The 15,512-nt window shown below is 45.7% G+C and overlaps 1 protein-coding gene across 2 annotated transcripts; it reads right to left on the bottom strand.

The window, feature by feature from the left end:
• Positions 1–2,119: 2,119 nt before the first annotated feature.
• Positions 2,120–15,485, bottom strand: Gpn3 (GPN-loop GTPase 3). Of its 2 annotated transcripts, none has more exons than XM_057764595.1 (8): positions 15,380–15,485; positions 11,925–12,033; positions 9,665–9,832; positions 8,017–8,141; positions 6,288–6,403; positions 6,058–6,154; positions 3,571–3,699; positions 2,120–3,477 (listed from the first exon to the last, which is right to left on the bottom strand). In XM_057764595.1, exons 2-8 carry the CDS (start codon positions 12,013–12,015, stop codon positions 3,415–3,417), a joined length of 789 nt encoding a protein of 262 aa, XP_057620578.1. In that variant the 5' UTR covers positions 12,016–12,033; positions 15,380–15,485; the 3' UTR covers positions 2,120–3,414. The 2 variants fall into 2 exon arrangements, with proteins under 2 accessions (XP_057620578.1, XP_057620577.1); XM_057764594.1 differs by having other exon boundaries at positions 15,340–15,450.
• Between the last annotated feature and the right edge of the window lie 27 nt (positions 15,486–15,512).

Below are 15,512 nucleotides of genomic sequence, written 5' to 3' on the forward strand. Positions count from 1 at the left end.
TGTATATATATATGTATATATGTATCTTGAATTCATGATCCATCTGCCTCCACTTGTATACTTTTATTCTGGCATCACAGGTGTGATCCCCATCACTCCTTGGTTTGTTTGTTTGCTTTTGCTTAGTTTTAAGATGTCTACTTGTGGTGGATTTTTTGGTCTTTCGAGAAAGGATTTCTCTGTGAAACAGCCCTGGCTGTCCTGGAACTCACTCTGTAGACCAGGCTGGCCTCAAACTCAGAGATCTGCCTGCCTCTGCCTCCCAAGTGCTGGAATAAAAGGCGTGCGCCACCACCGCCCGACATATTTGTGGTGTCTCTATTTTCCTTGTCACATTGAGACAGTCAGGGAGCACCACGGGGTAAAGGGCAGAAAAGGGCCTACACCTTGACCTGTCATCCACTAAATGTGTGTCCTGTATCATTCCCACAGGTATGGCGTATGTCTTCCATAGCAAGGATTAAGTGGCCACGAAAACCAATTGCAGCCGGGCGGTGGTGGCGCACGCCTTTAATCCCAGCACTTGGGAGGCAGAGGCAGGCGGATCTCTGTGAGTTCGAGACCAGCCTGGTCTACAGAGCTAGTTCCAGGACAGGCTCCAAAACCACAGAGAAACCCTGTCTCGAAAAACCAAAAAAAAAAAAAGAAAACCAATTGCATCATAAGGGCCAGAGTGATGCCACATGTCTACAAAGATGAAGACAAACCCACCATTGACATCAACCTTATATAATTTTTTTTTTTTGAGAGTCTCACTGTGTAGCAGTGACTGTCCTGAAACTAGCTCTGTAGACCAAGCTGGTTTTGAACTCACAGAGATCTTCCTGCCTCTGCCTCCTGAGTGCTGGGATTAAAGGCGTGTGCCACCAATGGCAGGCCCTAAATTACATTTCTATGAGGGCTTAATTAGCATCAGCAGGAAGACTGGTCACCAAATAACCAGAGAAGCCTTGGACCTTGTTGTGAGGACTCAACAAAAGAAATGATGTAAAATGCTCTGTAATGTAAAGTCTAACAGGACTTACTGAGATTCAGCCTTACTCTGCCAGAGTTTGACCTTTGAGGGATGCTAGAGCAAAACCTTCTGGCTGGCTGCTCCCCATGACCTTCTTCACACCTGCTGCCAAAAGGTTCTGAAAAGCTGAACACAATTCAATGTGGCAGTAAATTATTTATTTATTTTTTTTTGGTTTTTTTCGAGACAGGGTTTCTCTGTGGTTTTGGAGCCTGTCCTGGAACTAGCTCTGTAGACCACGCTGGTCTCGAACTCACAGAGATCTGCCTGCCTCTGCCTCCCGAGTGCTGGGATTAAAGGCGTGCGCCACCATTGCCCGGCCTGTGGCAGTAAATTAGAAGAAAAAATTATTTCGTCTGATTTAGGGTATGCACTATGCACGGCATATTGTACCACGATTAATAAAAAAACAGAGATAGATATTGGGGTTCAACCTGAAGGTCAGAAAAGCAAAAGAGCCAGCCACTGGCTCTTACCTCTACCTCAGTCCAAAATGGCGATGGTGCCTCCAGGAATCTCAGAATGAGACTGTGTGGGAGCTGTCTCCTTGAGTCTTACATTCCTCTCTAGGGCTGGGATTAAAGGCGTGCACTACTACCGCCCAGCCTCTATGGCTAACTAGTATGGCTTCTGGGATTAATGATGTGCATCACCACTGTCTGTACTGTAAAGCTTATCAGTGCAGCTGTTTTACTCCTGATCTTCAGGTAAGCTTTACTTATTAAAATACAAATGAACTCGGGAGGCAGAGGCAGGCAGATCTCTGTGAGTTCAAGACCAGCCTGGTCTATAAAAACTAGTTCCAGGACAGGCTCCAAAGCCACAAGAAACCTTGTCTCAAAAAACCACAAAAAAAGCCGGGCGGTGGTGGCGCACGCCTTTAATCCCAGCACTCGGGAGGCAGAGGCAGGCGGATCTCTGTGAGTTCGAGACCAGCCTGGTCTACAAGAGCTAGTTCCAGGACAGGCTCCAAAACCACAGAGAAACCCTGTCTCGAAAAACCAAAAAAAAAACCACAAAAAAAAAAAAAAAGAAAGAAAGAAATATCACTACAGAGTATCTAAGCTTTTAAATTCTCAGAGACAACAAACAAAATTTGTTTATTTATTTATTGAAACAGGGTCTCACTAAGTGGCCCAGATTGGACTTGGTCTCAAGGCAATCCTCCTACCTCAATTCCTGAATGCTGGGACTTCAGGCACAAGCCACCATGCCTGCATAGATACACACGAGATTTCTAAACAGTCACGCTTACATTTTGACCCTTGGGGAAATTAGCCTGTTTAAGAGCTTTTCTGGCCAGGTGTGCATGCTTTTAATGCCGCACTTGGGAGTCAGAGGCAGGCGAATTATTGAGTTTGAGGTCAGCCTCATCTACAGAGCAAGTTCCTGGACAGCCAGGGCTACATAGAGAAACCCTGAAACCCTGTCTCAAAAAAAAAAAAAAACCAAAAAGGGAGGACCTGTTTCTTTCCAACACATACATTCACACATACATATTCAAACAGTTTTAATTTTTAATTATATAAATAATACATGTTTGATTTGGGAAAATAAGATTTATGTATACCTCTTCAGTTTTTCATTCGGATGGAGATATATGGTTGTTACAATAATTGTTTCTCTCCAGAAACAAATTAATCAAAAGAAAACCCCTCAAAAACCAAAAATCCAACCGTAAAAATAAAGTTAGAAACACACTCTCTCTCTCAATCTCTCTCTCTCTCACACACACACACGAGATATATGTGTGTGGATCGGTTGATTTATATTATATACAAGTCTTTGTGCATCAATTGCTACTTTGATTTTTTTTTAAATATTTATTTATTATGTATACAATATTCTGTCTGTGTGTATGCCTGCAGGCCAGAAGAGGGCACCAGACCTCATTACAGGTGGTTGTGAGCCACCATGTGGTTGCTGGGAATTGAACTCAGGACCTTTGGAAGAGCAGGCAATGCTCTTAACCTCTGAGCCATCTCTCCAGCCCTACTTTGATTTTTTTTAAATCCAAAATGATGCTGTCAGAATAGAATCTCTTAAAAGAGTAGTGGTTTCGCTGGGCAATGGTGGCACAAGCCTTTAGTCCCAGCACTTGGGAGGCAGAGGCAGGTGGATCTCTATGAGTTTGAAGTCAGCCTGGTCTACAAGAGCTAGTTCCAGGGCAGGTTCTAAAGCTACAGAGAAATCCTATCTCAAAAGAACCAACAAAAAAAAAAAAAAAAAGAAAAGAAAAGAAAAAGAAAGAGTAATGGTTTCAAAGCTCCAAGCACAATCCAGGCTCACTGCGGGGAGGGTCCAGTGTTGTTTACATTAAAACAAGCAGCGGCTTCCAGTCACCTCCTCCAGAAATGCATTCCTACAGCCACAATCAGATGGTCACTGTGCAGTCAACCTCACTCGTTCTGCCGTTCCTGAAAATACTCATCAAACATGGAGGAAGACTCTTCTTCCTGTTCCTGACACAAAAGACATACAGAACAGAAAATGAATCCCCTCCTCTAGGACACACACACACCTCAAGAGAGTTCACATCCCGAATCCCGAGATACCTTTGGCTCCTTAAACTCCAAGTCCTCGCCATACTGAATGGCAAAGTCGATGTGCTGGAGCACGATGTTCATGCTCTCCTCGTCCGACTGATCGTACGGCAGAAACCGAACCATGCTGTAGTCATCGATCTAGGGTGTGGGGTTCAAGAAAGAGTCACTTTCAGGGGGTGCAGCATACAACTGCCATCTTGGATCTGTGGTGTTTATTTTGTTTTTCACAGGGTTTCTCTGTGTAGCTCTGGCTGTCCTGGAACTTGCTCTGTAGATCAGGCTGGCCTTGAACTCAGAGATCTGCCTGCTTCTGCCCCCCCAATTAAAGGTGTGCGCTACCACCTCCCAGCTCTAGGTCTGTGTTTTATAATCATTTATACTTCTCATTAAAAACACAAGTGCTGGCTGGGTGGTGGTGGCCACTCCTTTAATCCCAGAACTTGAAAGGCTGCGACCTCAGTGAGTTCAAGGTCAGCCAGGTCTACCCAGCAAATTCCAAGACAGCTAGGACTGTTACAGAGAAACACTGCCTCAACAAACAAAAACAAAGTGCTCTGGCAAGAGGGCTCAGCTCAGTGGGTAAGGGTGCTTGCTGCCAAGCCTGACAACCTGAGTTCATCCTTAGAATCCACATGATAGAAGGGAAGAATCAACTCCCAAAGCTTGTCTTCCTGGCATATATGCGTGTATGCACACACAAATAAATAGATGTAAGAAACAAGTAAACAAACAAATACACATATGCACTGAACTAGGAAAGGGAGAGCCAGAGCCAGAACAGCACCACATAGGACTGACCTACGAGCCAAAGGATCATTCAGTAACTAATCAGCATCATTTCACAAGAGCTTTGTTTGGAGGAATTAGATACAAGGCATGTTGGAATTATTGCCTTGTGAATAAAGTGGCTGTTTCTTGCTGTAGCTTTCTCTGTAGCTTATCCCCATCTGTTAGAAATCTGGGATTTATCTCCCACAGTTCAACACTATTTGATCATTTACTGGGCACAATTTCCCTTATGCATTTGGGGTTTACTGATTACATCCCCTAGTTACGTGTGAAAACAGTCACAAAGCCAAGAAACCTGCTTCCCACTACCAGGTTTCTGTTCCTTTCTTCAGTGTAAATGAGATCTGCCTTCCTGCAATTTCTTTACTGATACACATCTGGTCAGTATTTAGGGTTCAGTTAAATGTATTCCATTTAAGACATTCCCAGATATCCAAAGACATAGAATTACTACATACCCAAAGCTGTTGATTCAGAGCTGCTCAGATAGAAAGAAAAAATAAGCGTGCCCAAAGCAATGACCCAAAAGTAATCTTGAAATAAAAGATTCCTGCCGGGCAGTGGTGGCGCATGCCTTTAATCTCAGCACTCAGCACTCGGGAGGCAGAGGCAGGCGGATCTCTGTGAGTTCAAGGCCAGCCTGGTCTAAAAGAACTAGTTCCAGGTCAGGAACCAAAATCTACGGAGAAACCCTGTCTCGAAAAATCAAAATAAAAAAAAAAGATTCCTAACTCCTTACCTCACCTTCACCTCAGTTTACTGATGGCTTTAGTCCAGGAGATGTAAAGATGCTTGTGTCTTACTCTCAGAAAAAATAATTAACCCTCTACCCACAGCCCAGAGGAAATCAAACCTCCAGTGGTGACTCACTCTGATAGGCATCAAGCCAAGGATGTGACAATTTAGAGGCTTGGGTGTCCTCTTTGTTTTAACAGCTTAGAGCAATAGGAATAAAAATCAGACCTAAAAGGCCCTCTGAGACTGCTACATTTGGAAGAATGTGCTAATGGACCAAGGGCCATAAACTTCCCTTGTCTATTTATATAAGTTACCTGATTACTCTCTATGCCTCTAAGATTTTGTGGGTCTTTATAGCTGGGTAAGAATAAAGAGAGGACAGAAACTGGAACAGAAGTTGGAGCAGAAGCATCCCCAAAATTAGCAGAGATAAGAAAATGAAGGAGGATGTAGCAGAGAATTGGACTTAGAATTGAGACAGAGAATTAGAGCTAAGAAATCATGACAGTTAGGACTGAAGAATGAGAATAGAGGACAAGGAGGAGAGAATAAAGAGACATGCTGAGGAGACTGTTTTTCCCCTCAGATCCCCTCAGTTATTTTCCTTCACTGGCTGTAGCGCCCCACTCAAGCCTGTAGAGTTCTGAGGGGCTGGTACCCCAAATGGACCCCGATACTGATCTGACTTCTAACCTGCTGGCACATAACAGGTTACTAGGTAACCAGAAGTGGTTTCACTGGTACCTATTTCAACTCCACAGTCACCTGAAGTGGTGAAGTGTGAAGGCTCAGACAACTCTGAGTTGTCAAAGGGTCTGAACTAACAAGTCAAGTTCCTCCCCACCCTCCTGCTTTCTGCAAGGAACAAAATTGAACTGTGTTGCCCAAACGGTTGGACACTAGCTGGCCCTGGACAGACGCCTGAGGAGCCATTAGAGAAAATCTGAAGAAACCACCACCGAAGCTTACCAAGCCACACACAGCTTTTGTCAATTTCTTGAATTTTTGGCTTCTTAAATGACCTGTTGAATCTTCTAGCAGAGAGTACATGTCTGGATCGAGAAACCTATAAAGGTGAGGAGAGAGACAAGGAAGGGAGAACTACATGAGGGAAGAGACTGGCACCCTGGGACCTGTCTCGGTGGACAGAAGGCTCATCCCATACAGAGAGCCCTGGGGACAGACTGCCCTGAACTCACTTCTCAATTTCCTTTTTGGCTTTCTTACTCAGCAGGTCCATCTTCGTCATGATGTTAACTTGTGGGATTTCTAGAGAAATCATGGCACTGAGAGCCGCCAGGATGCCAGAAATAAACTGCAGAAGAAAAGCGAGCAGAAACTATGAATTAGTGCCGACAAGGGCATAGTGGAAGGATATTGGCACACGATGCAGGATACTTATCTTGCTTGCTAAAAAGGTGGTGGAGCCTTAGCCCCAAAGGAGTCAGGGAAGATGTGACCTCATCTACTTGACTAAAGGGGTGTGGCAGACCTTTAATCCCAGCTGAACAGGAGAGCAGCGAGTTCTGGGCCAGTCTTTGCTACTCAGAAAGACTGTATCCCAAATCTATCAAGGAATCAATCTACACTAATGACATTTCTTTTTTTTTTTTTTTCTTTTTTGGTTTTTCGAGACAGGGTTTCTCTGTGGTTTTGGAGCCTGTCCTGGAACTAGCTCTTGTAGACCAGGCTGGTCTCGAACTCACAGACATCCGCCTGCCTCTGCCTCCCAAGTGCTGGGATTAAAGGCGTGCGCCACCACCGCCCGGCAACATTTCTTCTTTTAAATTTATTTTTTTATTTTATGTGCATTGGTATTTTGCCTGAAGGTGGTGTCGGGCCTCCTGAAACTGGAGTTACGGACAGCTATGAGCCACTATGTGGGTGCTGGAATTGAACCCAGGTCCTCTGGAAGAGCAGTCAGTGCTCTTAACTACTGAGCCATCTCTCCAACCCCTGACCACATTTCTTGATTTTGACCATGACATTAGCCTTTTTTACCCCACAAACATTCCTCAAGACTACTGAGAAAGTCTATAACTCCTAAACTGGACAAAAGATTCTCAGAAAATTAAAAACAGATTTTTCTGTTTATTTTAATCTTTATATTTAAGATACTGTCTTACTCTGTAGACAAGGCTGGTCCTGAACTTGCAGCAACCCTCCTGCCTCAGCCTCCTGAATACTGGGATTGCAGGCATGAACCACATACCCACTTCAGTATTTTTACATAGAAATATATATATACATATATATGTATATATACACATACATATGTCATGTTCTTTCAAGACAAGATTTTTCTTTTTCTTAGTATCATTTATTATGTATACAGTTTTCTGCCTGCATATATGCCTGCATGCCAGAAAAGGGCATCAGATCTCATTATGGATGGTTGTGAGCGACCATGTGGCTGCTGGGAATTGAACCTCTGGAAGAGCAGCCAGTGCTCTAAAACAGCTCGGCCATCTCTCCAGCCCCCATTATTATTATTATTATATTATTATTCTCTCATATATTATATCCCAACCAGTTTCTCCTCCCAGCCCTATCTTCCCCCTAGCTTAATATTTTAAAATACACTATCTAATACAGTGCCCATTTGTCTCAATTTTTATTTCATAAGCAGTTCTTTCAAATGCTTTTTTTTATATATATTTTTTTGAGACAGAGAGCTCTGGCTGGCCTGGAACTCAAGGAGATCCTCCTGCCTCTGTCTCCTAAGTGCTGGGATTAAAGGCATGCACCACCATATCCAATTCAAATCTATTTTCTAATTAAGTATATATTCACATAATAATCTGACCATTGGAGATACTAAATAAATGGAATAGCCTATGAAATGTACAGACTCACACAGAATGGGCAGAGATTGACACTTGCTTTCTACCCAGGACTGAAAAGTCTACAAGAGATTCATCCTCAGACCTTGAAAGATTCCACCATGAACTGAGAATCAACAAGGAATACTCCGCACACTCGAAATTCCCACTGTTCAAGCTGCTGGACCAGCTGCTTCATCACAGGCAGATGTGTGTACAGCTCGATCTGACCTGCAGGGAGAGCACCAGAATGCAGTAACTGGTTATTGCAGCACATCCACACATGGGATGCTCCCAGTTACTACAGCTCATGGAAACATGGGATATTCCCAATTACTGCAGCTCATGGACACTTGGGATGCTCCCAGTAACTGCAGCACGTGCACACATGGGATGCTCCTGGTTACCGCAGCACGTGTCCACACAGGATGCTGCAGAGATGGTGTAAAGGGGAAGCGGCACACAGTGCTCTGATGCATGCCTACTGTGTATGAAGCCCTTGGTTCAATCTCCAGTACTGAAGAGAGGAAGTCAGATCCTGCTGTGACATCCAGGTGTTTTTGTCTTGTCTGTGTGCTAGAGACTGGACTGCAGCCTTGAACAGGCTAGCCAAGTACTCTGTGACTGCAACATCCCCGCAGACTCTGCATTGTTTTGTTTTTTCTGCATCTTTTTTCCTGAAAGAGTTTTATTATTTTGATTTATGTATGTCTGCATGTCAGGTCTTTGAGGTGAATGTGGAGGCCAGGAACAGGGTGTCAGAGTGGAAGAAATACAAGTTGTAAGCCACCCGACACAGGTGTTGGGAACCAAACTCGGGTCCTCTGGATGAGTAAGTGCCCTTAACCTCTGAGCCCCTCTCCATGCCCTGCACTCAGCTGGTAAGGGGCCTTACAGACTCCCAGGACAACCATAAAACCTAAGGTATGGTCACTAAGAAAACATGGAGCAGAGTATTGATTTTAACACCTCAGCTTTTGCCAGTGCTGGGATCAGGGATGAGAACCTGTGGCAGACTGCCTCCCTGACATGAGCCAGCCCTGGTTCAACCCTAGCACAGAAAAATAAAAATCCAAGTACAAGGGGCATGCAGTCTGGGAATATTTACACCCATAACACACACACACACACACACACACACACACACTTTTTTGTTGTTGTTTTGGTTTTTTGAGGCAGGGTTTCTCTATGGCTTTGGAGCCTGTCCTGGAACTAGCTCCTGTAGACCAGGCAGGCCTTGAACTCACAGAGATCCGCCTGCCTCTGCCTTCGCCTCCCAAGTGCTGGGATTAAAGGCGTGCGCCACCACCGCCCGGCTTCACGTACACTTTTCTGTGGAGTCCATGTGTTTGATTAAAAGCAAGAAAAAGAAAGCAAGTGAAAGCCACAGGTGAGCAAGGTAAGTTCACACTCACCCTTCAGAAGCCGTGGCATTTCCTACCCCTCACCAGTTTCACCTCACAACACTTCTGCTCACTGTGCCCCAGCCACCCGACCTCCAATCTGCCTACTGCTTCTTGTCCTTAGCCTTCTGCCTGCACAGCTGTCTCAGTAGCCTCCTGAACACTTCTGCAGAACAGCCTGTGTTCCTTTTGTGAGTCCCTGCCACAAATATTAACCATGGCGTGTCTTTATCTTGCTTGCTATGGGACCCTAAGCTCCATGGCACTGGCCCAGGCTCCCTCAGTGCAGTCCCGACGAGGACACACCATCACAGCTTCAGGGCAGACAGCATTTTCAAGTGGCTGACATACCTGGACAGTCAAAAAGGATGTAATCATCTTCAACGTGTCCCAGGCAGTTTTCCAGCCAGTCAAAGTTGTTGGCAAAGTACTCCATGCAGAATACCAACCCTCCGTTGGGACCAAACCGCAGAGAATCATCCTCCATTACATCATCCACCTCGATCAGTTCCCGGATGTCTAGAGAGCCAGGCAGGGACCAGAATGAGTATCCACTTGGAAAACTATCTTCTCTAGAAGTGACTAACAGGTATATAAGACCTCACGTGTGGGGCTGAGAAGACGCTCCGTGACTAAGAGTGCTTGGTGTACAAGCATGAGGATCTGAGTGTGAATCTCTAGCACCCGTGAAAAAAAGCTGGGCATAGCCATATGTCTGTAACTCCAGTGCTGTGGGGCAGAGGAGGGAGAGCTGCCAGGGCTTGACTCTAGGTTCAGCTGGAGACCCTACTCCTCAAAGGAATAGGTGGGGTGAGAGCAAGACATCTGACTGAGCAAATAAATTACTGCACAGATGTTACACAGCAGAACACTATGCAGACAGAGAAAGGGGAGGAGAAGCTCTTTTTGTGTGTTTAGGTTTTTGAGACTGGGTCTCACTATGTAGCTCTGGCTATCCTGGAACTCACTCTGTAGACCAGGCTGGCCTCAGACTCCCACAGATTTATCTGTCTCTGCCTCCTGAGTGCTGGGATTAATATCATGCACCACCATGCCCTGCTTTAAGGGAAAGCTCTTTAGTCATTGCTATAATATAATCTCCTGGCTGTATCATTAAGTAAAAAACTCAAAGCATGGAGCTTTCTGTAAAAAATGGGTGTGCTGGAAGAAAAAAGCTGATTGTGATTGTCCACAATAATCTCTGCTCTTGGGAGAGTGAGGTAAGAGGATTCACACAGCTCGGTCCTTTCTCAAGGCAAGTAACAAAACAAAACACAGAAGCTCACTGCAAACACATTATATACTGTCCACTCAGGCTGGGTTTTAGATGCACAAGTTGCTCGTGGAGGAACACATCAGAAACCAGTAACACTGGCTGCCCAAAGGATCAGATTTGATTGGTGGGCCACGATTTGGCTGATATTTCTGCATACTTTCTCCTCTGTGTCCTTCAAATGTTGACCATTCACTATGTATTAACTATGTCAAGAAGGAAGCTAAAATGAAGCCACGTGCTATCTCTTAACTCGATGATCCAAAGAAGCTAGTTAACTCCAGTGCGCATTCATCCTGAGTGGAAGGATAGGAACTGTATGACTTACCTACAGAAAGGTATTAAATATCTCAACACTGATTGAGGTTTATTATTGGTTTGTCATCCCCTCCCTCACCCAGGGTTTCTCTGTGTATTATCAGTTTTGATGTTCTGGAATTCTGTAGACCAGGTCTCCTTTTGAACTCACAGAGATGGACTGACTGCCTTTGCCTCCTGAATGCTGGGATTAAAGGTATGCACCACCACCACCTGCCTAAGGTTACTGCTTTTTTTGTTTTGTCTGTTTGTTTTTTCAAGACAGGGTTTCTCTCTGTAACAGTCCTGGCTGTCCTGGAACTCACTTTGTAGACCAAGCTGGCCTAGAACTCACTAAGATCTACCTACTTCTGTCTCCCAAGTGCTAGGATTAAAGGCGTGTGCCGCCACCACCCAGCCCAGTTATTTATTTTTTTTACTTTTATTTTTATTTATTTATTTATTTATTTATTTATTTTGGTTTTTCGAGGCAGGGTTTCTCTGTTGCTTTGGTGCCTGTCCCAGAACTAGCTCTTGTAGACCAGGCTGGCCTTGAACTCACAGAGATCCACCTGCCTCTGCCTCCCAAGTGCTGGGATTAAAGGCGTGCGCCACCACCGCCCGGCTATTTATTTATTTTTTTTTAATAAAATTTTTTTTGGTTTGTTTTACTGAGCACTGAGGTTGCAAACATGCACCACCTCATTTAGTTTTCTGTGGTGCTCAAACCCAAGGCTACATTACCCCAGGCAAGCATTCTACCACCAAGCCACACCCCCAGCCCTGAGCTCACCTTTTAAGCCAGCATTGGTGCTATTTGCTGCATACAAACCGTATTACCCTGGTCTTACCAGTAAAAGTAACAAAGGGACAACAGGGAAAAGCAGACGGGCAGGAGCCCACTCACCTTTAAGTCTTCACACCCACACCCACGGATACCCATCACCAAATGACCCTCGGCTTCATCTCCCTCATCATGAAACCAGGGTGAGCCTGAGAGTAACTGGCCGTTTCACTGCAGGAGGCTCTGCCAGGACTTACCAGCCATCACAGGGTAGCTGAAGTGCTCTGCTGCAGGGTCCAGGTTGACAACCTGGACAGAGCGGTTGAGGGCTTCACAGTGCTGAACCATGGTGGAACAGTAGGTGCTCTGTAACGTGACAAGGGGGGTGGTTAGCACAGAGGGCAGTACAGTGCCACCTCCACACCCCAGGGACTTCTCCATTCCTTGGGGCAGTGTCCACACAGAACAAAGCTGCACCTTTGGGGAAAGCCATGGGAAGGCAGTGAAAGCAGAGCTATAGATCAAGGTGTGGCTCAGGCTTAGGGAGCTTTAACACAGCCCCAAAATCAACTCAGGTTATACAAATGATCTCCACCATGCTTCCCTCTTGACACCTGTTCTCTGACTGATATAACCCCTTCACGCATCAAAATGTACTGTGATTGACAGACAGGTCAGCTATCTACCTCCTAGATTACAGGCTCTGTGGAGTCCTATGTATGTCTCTGGTACTCAGAACCATGGGTTTATTAAATACTCAAGTAACACAACACCTCCATGGACACTGGGAATTCCCCAAACTTGGTATGTGATCATTATCTTTGCCTTTTCTACTGTGTTTAGTGTCCCTAAGATTATTCCTTTAATAGAACTATTCAAGGAAACATTATCCAGCACTCAGGAGGCGGAGGCAGATGGATCTCTGAGTTCGAGGCCAGCCTGTCTACAAAGCAAGTTCTAGGATAGTCAGGGCTACACAGAGAAACCCTATTTCAAAAGAAAACAAAACAAGGAAACACTGTATCACAATTAAAAATAAAAAACAATTATGAGTATATTCCTCATAATATGAAGATAACTATAAAATTCTAAGTAACTTTTTCCAGACATGGGGGTGTCTACCTATAATCCCAGAACAAAGGAAGTTGAGGCAAGAGGACCATGAGTTTAAGGCCAGCGTGGACTACACAGGAAGAATTTGTCTCCAAAAACAAACTCAACTTTTTTAAACTTATTGATGTTGTTATTTACAGTGCTGGGGACTGAACTCAGGGCCTTGTCCCTAACAGGCAAGCACCTACGACCAAGCTAGATCCCAGCCTATGTTACCTACAATTTTCCTCCTGATCCACTCCCCCAAGGCTGGGATAACAGGCATGTGCTACTCAGCCCCACTTGTAGAAGGTGTTGTTTTTGAGACAGGTGTTCACTGTGTTGTTCTGCCTCACTCTGTAGAGCAGGCTGGCCTCAAACTTACAGAGATCCACTTGCCTCTGCCTCCTAAGTGCTGGGACTCGAGGTGTGCACCACCACATTCTGCACTTCTGGAATCTACATGGGAAGCCTACTCAGGGCAGGAGGCATGCTATGTTTAATAACCCCCTGACTCCACCCTTGGAGGCCTCAGCATCTGCTGTTCATTTTCCTATTCTAATAGCCCACCCTAATCACTGGTCAGCCAATCAGAAAGCTAGATTTTGTTTTTCTCTTGGAAACAGGGTATTTCTTGCTGTGTTGCTCAGATTGGCCTCAAACTCAAGATTCTCCTGCCTTCTGTTTCCCAAATGTTGGGGTCAAAAGCACACCACTGCTGCAGCCTTACTAATGCTGTTGCCTATTAAAAACCGAGGCTAGGGGCTGGGAACAGTTGTGCACAACTTTAATCCCTACACTTGAGGCATATCTCTGAGTTGGAGACTAAATACATAGCATGGGCTACACAATGAGTTCCAGGCCAGTTAAAAGCTAGTGAGACTGTTTCAGAAACAAACAACAAAAAAATACTTAACACACACACACACACACACACGCGCGCGCGTGCGTGCGCGCGAAAAATGAAAACCTGCAATACAGCTGAAAGAACCCCGAAGAGGACCTTCCCTCGGGAGGAGACCTCCCCGAAGCCAAGGAACAGGCCGAGACCACACGGATGCAAACTGCAAGAGGTTTATTAGGTAGACACAGGTACCTGCGGGCGACAAAGTCTTTCGGAGGACTTGCGCACCAGCAGACTGGGAGGAGGTCTTTTTATAGGAGAGAGGGTAGTAAAAAGCAAGTTTTACAGAAGCAGAAGCGTGGTTATTGGAATGAGGTGGGGGGGCATGAATGGTTTTCCTCTCCCAGCATGGATGTCTGGCAGCAGACATCCTGTTCTTATCTTATAGATATCCTACTTTGCAGTCATCCTGCTTTGTAGATGTCCTATCTTATAGATATCCTGTTTTCCTCTCACGAGAGCAGGCTAGCTGCTGATCCTGAGACTCTTTCAAGCAAACAGGACGTTCTCCCGGGGAGCCTGCTAGCTGCGGGTTCTGAGGAGGGGGTCTGTAGGGTCTTTCACAGCCAGGCAGTGGTGGCGCACGAATTCATAATAAATAAATGGTGGGGGGGGTTGTGTGTGGGGGTGTGGTGTGTGTGTGGTATGTGATGGGGCAGGAGTGGGAGAACTGTGATGTCAGAGCGCGTGGGAGTGCTGGTTCCGGCACTCCATGCTGCCAGGCACTTGCCAGGAATGCAGAGTCAAAAGCCAAAAGTCAAAAAGATTTTTACCCAATACCAGGTATGATTTGAAAATAACCGGACTTGCCTGGGACCAGTTCTAAATTCCAGCACTCGGGAGGCAGAGGCAGTTCGAAGTCAGCCTGGTCTACAAGAGCTAGTTCCAGGACAGGCTCCAAAAGCTACAGAGAAACCCTGTCTTGAAAAACAAAACAAAAAGAAAAAGAAAAAGAAAGAAAAGAAAAGCTGCAATACACATTCTTTGTGAACTGCAGAGATGGCTGAGTGTTTAAGACCACTTGCTGCTCTCGCTGAAGATCTGGGATTTCTGCAAGCGACACCCTCTTCCGGTCTCTTTGGGCAGTGCACACAAGGGAGACATACCTCAGAAATCCATAACCCAACTTTCCCCTCCCACCTCCCAGTGCTGCGACGGAACCCAACGCTCAAACTTCTAACAGTGACGAACAAGACCCTATTCTGGGTGTGTAGCAGAGGGCCTGATCTGAAATTAGACAATAATGAACTCAAATTCCGGCCAGAACTAAGCGTATCTCGTTTTCTTTAATCTGTAGAGTGAGTATAGGCGCAAACTCACGGAGTGGTTATGAGAACACTTGGGACGGCCAGAGCAGTTCCTGGAGCAAAAGTATCCTAATACTGTTATTATTTTAAAAGTCTGTGTTGTGTGTGGGCACATGCACATGAATACACCGTTTGCAGAGGCCTAGGGCTGGAGTGACAACTGTGTGTGGGTGCAGGGACCCGAACTCGAGTCCTCTGGAACAGCAGAACAAGCTCTGATGCGCTCAGCCATCTCTCCTGCCCCCACTAACTACTAACGCTTGCCTTTACTCCCCCAACAAAAACAAAGTACAAGCAGAGAGCGGAAGCGAATTACCCAGGGTGCCCCGGGGCCCCAGCGCCCACGAACTGTAGCTCCTCGAGCCTCACCTTCCCGCTGCCCGCGGGCCCCATAACTAGCTGCGCGTACCGAGGCATTCCGTCCGGCCGGGTTCTCTGCCGCCTGTCACACTCCCTTCAGCCTTCGCGCGAGGACCCCTGAGTTCCGGGGGCGTTGGGTACAAGCCAATCACGACCCAGATCGTCACTGGTATGTACCACAC

The sequence above is a fragment of the Chionomys nivalis genome, chromosome 3, assembly GCF_950005125.1.
Source record: "Chionomys nivalis chromosome 3, mChiNiv1.1, whole genome shotgun sequence".
NCBI lineage: Eukaryota > Metazoa > Chordata > Mammalia > Rodentia > Cricetidae > Chionomys > Chionomys nivalis.